Raw genomic sequence first — 5,000 nt, 5'->3', positions numbered from 1 at the left:
TTTATTACTAATATTTTTTTTCTCAGATTCTTTGTTCTGTTGCTCTGTCTGCTGTCCTGACAAAGAGGATGGAGGAGGAGGAGGAGGAGGAGGAGGTGGTGGTGGAGGTGGTGGAGTCTGCAGCAAAGATTTGGAGGGGGCACTGCTGAGAGACAGCGCAGGAGACGAAGTAGCTGAAGTAGGAAACCCAAGCATGCCTGCACCAGGAGATGTTAAAGCTGAAAACAACAACAGAAATATGACCATCATCAATCCACAAGGCAAGTTAATGCTTGTTATGTTTAACACCTGAAAAGACTGTTGATTATACAATCCTGGTCATGGAAAGGTCATCATTTGAAAAAAAGAAAACACCATTGATGCAATAAGAATGAAACCGTACATTATTAATTTAATGGTTTAAAAACTGGAATTATCTCCTGCATTAATAAACCGTATATTTACTTGTATAAAATTTCATTCATTATAATGTTATATTGCTTGAAAACATACAAATTATGGCCCTGATCCTGCCATCATGTCTGTGTGCATGAACCCTTGCTTGTATATAGATTTTTGTGGGAATGCAACGTGGATCCGTTGGCAGGGTCAGGATCATACTTATAGGTATAATGCTAATGTTCCTGAGTGAAAGTGATTTCCTTCAGTATGCTCCACAGCAAATGATTAGAAAAGAAGCACCAAGCACAGTGCGAATGTTCCCACTAACTGATACTTTGTCAGATCTCTACTTTGTTATTCATTTTAACCTCTCTGATGATATACCCGCTTGTTCTTCACCTGAGAAATCTAGTAACGATGGAGCTCACTACAATTAGCTATCAAATAAAATGAAATTTCCCAAATTGAAGTGGGAAAATATAACAATACCAAATAAAGAAAGGTATTGGTATCAACGGCAAATGACCATCCAAGACACTGACAAAAATAGCAAGGAAAGCAATGCTATTCATTATTAGGACACAGCACAGTTCACATTTTCATTTTTGAGTGTACAGGCAAAGCTATTCTCTACCATCATGACAATCAAGTCAACACAGCATTTGCTGGGAGATAAGTGTATTAGTATTAAAGTACATCTACACAGGAATGCTGTTGTTCTCAGTTTACTTGAAACATGCAGGCATGATTTCCAACTCATTAGAGAAGGAAACCTAAGTGTGCGTTGGTTTTGTTTGGAGGATGCATGCATGGTACAAGTGTCTCTCATATATTAATGGAAGAAATCTTTGCTATGTTTCAAGTACCAAATATAGTGTAAGTGGCTGGTAACAGTCTATTTTAAAGCAATTTAAAGAGGTGTAGTTGGCCAGGAAACTAAATGATGGCACAGGATAGAAAAGGGAATTGTAAGAGGCTGTACATTGTGGCCAAGTCTGTTTTCAGAGACAAATAAACTTGGTAGAGAAATGAGCACACAGAAAGCCTAATGTTCAAAGGACAGTAGGAGTAAAGCAGCCCCCAGGAAAAGCCTATGAGTGCATGGATAAGAGAACAATATTGCAGGCTCTATAATGGAGGTTAGATGGGTATTAGCTACATGGAAGCACTAATCTAGTGGGCAAGAATGAAGTTTAAATCATCAATATCCAGGTGCTTAGCATTACTTAGGAATAAAGCAATTAGAATTCAGGGGGAATGATTATCAGATTTAACAAAGAGACCATTTAATGGTAGCCACAATATCATTACTGCTATTTAAAATGTATTGTTAGCAGGGATTAGATAGTATAGGGAAACAAGTCACAATGGTCATCATTAAAGAGTCAGTAATTGCTGCAGTTACCGTACAGTGGTATCTGATACTGTTGCTTCACCCTATACTTTCAGTAGGAAATAACTGTGGAAGCCTTGTAGTGTCTATTGAAAATTTATTTGATGGCAACCACCCTACAGGAAAAAGGCATGGATGATGTTATCAATGTGAATTGCTACCCCAGCTTTGTCTGCTGTTTTTGAATCAGACTACTTTGGGCTCAATAGCTATTGAGGGTTTTTACAATTCCTTTGCATTCCTCTTCTCTTTCAGCCCCACTCATCCTCTTGCCCTCAATATACTCACAATGATGCTGACTACCTCACCCATCCACCTATTTTATTTTCCCATTATATTCTTTGGAATTTAGTTGAAATGTACAAAAATCAACTAAACATCTGAGAACATTGCAGCAAAGAATAGGAGTAATGGGTTTGTTACAGGGAAGTGTGGATTGAGGGTACCTAAAACTCAGTACAGGAGTCCTGATGAATCTCATTCTCCCATAAGTGACATGAAGGAAACAGACTGGAAAATTCACTAATTATAAAGAAATGTTTTAGCTCTGCTACGTGTCTCTTTTAAGTGGCTGTTTTAAGTGGTTTTATGGCACACTTGAGGTCTCTTTCAGAGGAATCTGAGACAGATAAACACAAACAAGATAAATGAAAAAGGAAACAAGGGTTCAAAGAAGAATAGAGAACATGATTTAGGGCCCTAATCATGAGAAAAATAAGGGCTGCTAAATCGTATTTCTCTCTTGATAAGACTTCAGAAATGACTGAAGTGCACATTACCCAGTGATGTGCACATTCTTGGAAAAAGCATGCTGTGAATCTTAAAGACAGCCTCAGTCTTAAGTGATGAGCTCAGACTCTAATGATCATGACTTGAAGATCCAGTATTCATTGTAGAAGCACGTTGAAGCACGAGTGTTCTGATAGGGGAAAAACACAAATTAAGAAGAATAGAGAATATTAAGTTTGTTAGCAGAAGATGAAAAACTATAAATGAGACTTCCCAGCAGAAAGCTCTTCCATCTGCAGCATACTATAAAATAGGAGTGAGGCTGAAGAGTGGAAATAAGCCAGACTTGAAGTATACCCTAGGAAGTGGAACCTCCTGAAAATGACCATATATACGCTGAACAATCATAATAATAATGCTGAAAAATTATACAGCATTTAATGTCTCTAAGGTGGTGTATTTAATTTAACAGATCAATCATAAGACGGTATTTCTCATTTCAAGAAGTTCATCCTATGGGGAGATGTTTTCTGGGAATAATATCATAGAACCAGACAATCTTTCTGACACTGAGAAAATAACTGTGCCCAGATACACCTGAATATGTCTAAATTTGCTTGATCTGTCTATCCAGAAAGGGAGTTAATATATTCTTCCAAGTGAAGTAATCTTTGCCAGTAAAGGTCCAGTTACAGCACTGTGTTTAATGAAATTAATAGGACCAATTTCAAGTAGTTTAGGCTCAAAATTTAGATTTTCCATAATTTAGGAAAATATTATTTTTCCCTGCCTGATGGTACAGGAAATGTTGCATGTTTAAAAATTTATTTAAAAGCATTTTGAGGGAAGTTAATAATTTCCATGCAGTTTTGAAACCCAAATAAAACAGTGTTGGGCACAAGAACCTGAAAGTGAAATTGATTATAAGCCAAGTGAAGCTGATCAGGTTAGTTTCACTTTCCAGAATGAGTACAATGAAAAAAGTGATAGACAAATGAAGACAAAAGGAAAATTCCATTTTAATTATTATAGTTTCACTAATGTAGTGTCTTAGTAATAACAGCAATGACATTCTATAAAAATGTGCATTTTTTTATGTTGACATTGTCCCTTTAAGATCACAAAACAGACTGGCCTTTGCTGCTGAAAACATGTGTCAACCCCATAAACATTTATGCACGTGAGCAACTATTCACATAAGCAATCCCATTAAATCAATGGGACAGCTTGTGTGTATGTGTTAGCAGATCGGGACCAGGAAGAGGAAATGACACACAAGCAAAAAATAATAAAATCTGAAATTCAGAGCATGTACAATAATTGAGGAACAGGTTGGTAACCCCTCGGGAGCAGACTTCAGGAAATCCCTCACACAGTTAGTAAGGCAGAAGCAGTATTCTGATGGCTGTGAATGCAGAAAAAGTTAGAAGATGAAGAGTTAGAAGCAGTGAAGGGTCTGCTCAGAGGCAGACTCCAAGAAGGTTATGCTTAAACTTTTCCCGGCATCAAATATGGATGTGAACTGTCACCCAAAGCACAGCAGAGGAGATGTTAAAAGTGGGTTAATTAGGTGTGGAGAATAGCAGTGTTGAACACATATTAGAGAACTTTTAAGGATAATGAGTACTTTTCAGTAATGAAAGATTAAACTAATCTATTTTTATTTTCACTTTGACTACTACTCTATTATGTACCATTAGGGAATAAAGATTTATCTATGCACATATTTACTGGGCAACAAAAAAGGGATGCAGGGGCTACTTAACATATGGTTGAAGAAAAACCTAATGACGAAACTGTATTAGCCAATTTACACCGTGGAGTTAGACCATAATGAACCGATTAACCTAAAAAGATGTGAGATGAAAGGGGCTGAGAATCCATCTCAATTGGTGATTCACTGAATATGTTACTGTATTAATGATTTAAATTTATCTCAAATAAAAGATGTAGTGTGGAAATTAGACAATCTGATAATTCAATTATCATAGACCAGCTGGTCTGTATTACCAAACATTTCGTCTGTACATTAATAAGGGAATAATTTGGAGAGCTATGTGAGTTTCCTGGGGTTTACTATATTTGAAGATGAGGTTGACTAAGGCCATTTAGCTAAGTTATGTAGACAAATTATATTATATCCCTGATTTCTATAAACAGAGATTAGCCACTTTTGGACATATACATTATATACAATTAAGAGGAGACTAAATGAATATATTACAGTATTTCAAAACTACTTCCTATTTGTTTTATATGCACTCTGTGTGTCAATAACTATTTGACAAAAACAGAAGGGCACTCAGCCAGAGAATCCATTGTGGAAGGAAAGCCCTTCTGACCCAATGAATAGAAAAACAAGATGCTTTGACCACCACTTAGGGAAGCAATGACATGGTCATCATCAATCAAAACAGAACTGTATAGAACAGGAGCAGGGCTGGCTCTGGCTTTTTCGCCGCCCCAGGCGAAAAAGCCTCCGGCCGCGCCCCCCCCC

The 5,000-nt window shown here is 37.0% G+C and overlaps 1 protein-coding gene across 1 annotated transcript in view; it reads right to left on the bottom strand.

The window, feature by feature from the left end:
• The window catches only part of ZFHX4 (zinc finger homeobox 4), a 174,935-nt gene that overhangs the window by 4,377 nt on the left and 165,558 nt on the right, over positions 1 to 5,000 (bottom strand). The window contains exon 10 of the mRNA XM_026662669.1: positions 1 to 218. This exon is cut by the window's left edge and continues 4,377 nt beyond it. Coding sequence (XP_026518454.1) covers positions 1 to 218 — 218 coding nt within the window. The remainder of the gene's footprint in view (positions 219 to 5,000) is intronic.

Source organism: Terrapene carolina, unplaced genomic scaffold, assembly GCF_002925995.2.
Source record: "Terrapene carolina triunguis isolate 2854851 unplaced genomic scaffold, T_m_triunguis-2.0 Scaffold58, whole genome shotgun sequence".
Taxonomy (NCBI): domain Eukaryota; kingdom Metazoa; phylum Chordata; order Testudines; family Emydidae; genus Terrapene; species Terrapene triunguis.
Note: the sequence above shows the minus strand (reverse complement) of the source record. Positions and strands in the feature narration are given on the sequence as shown.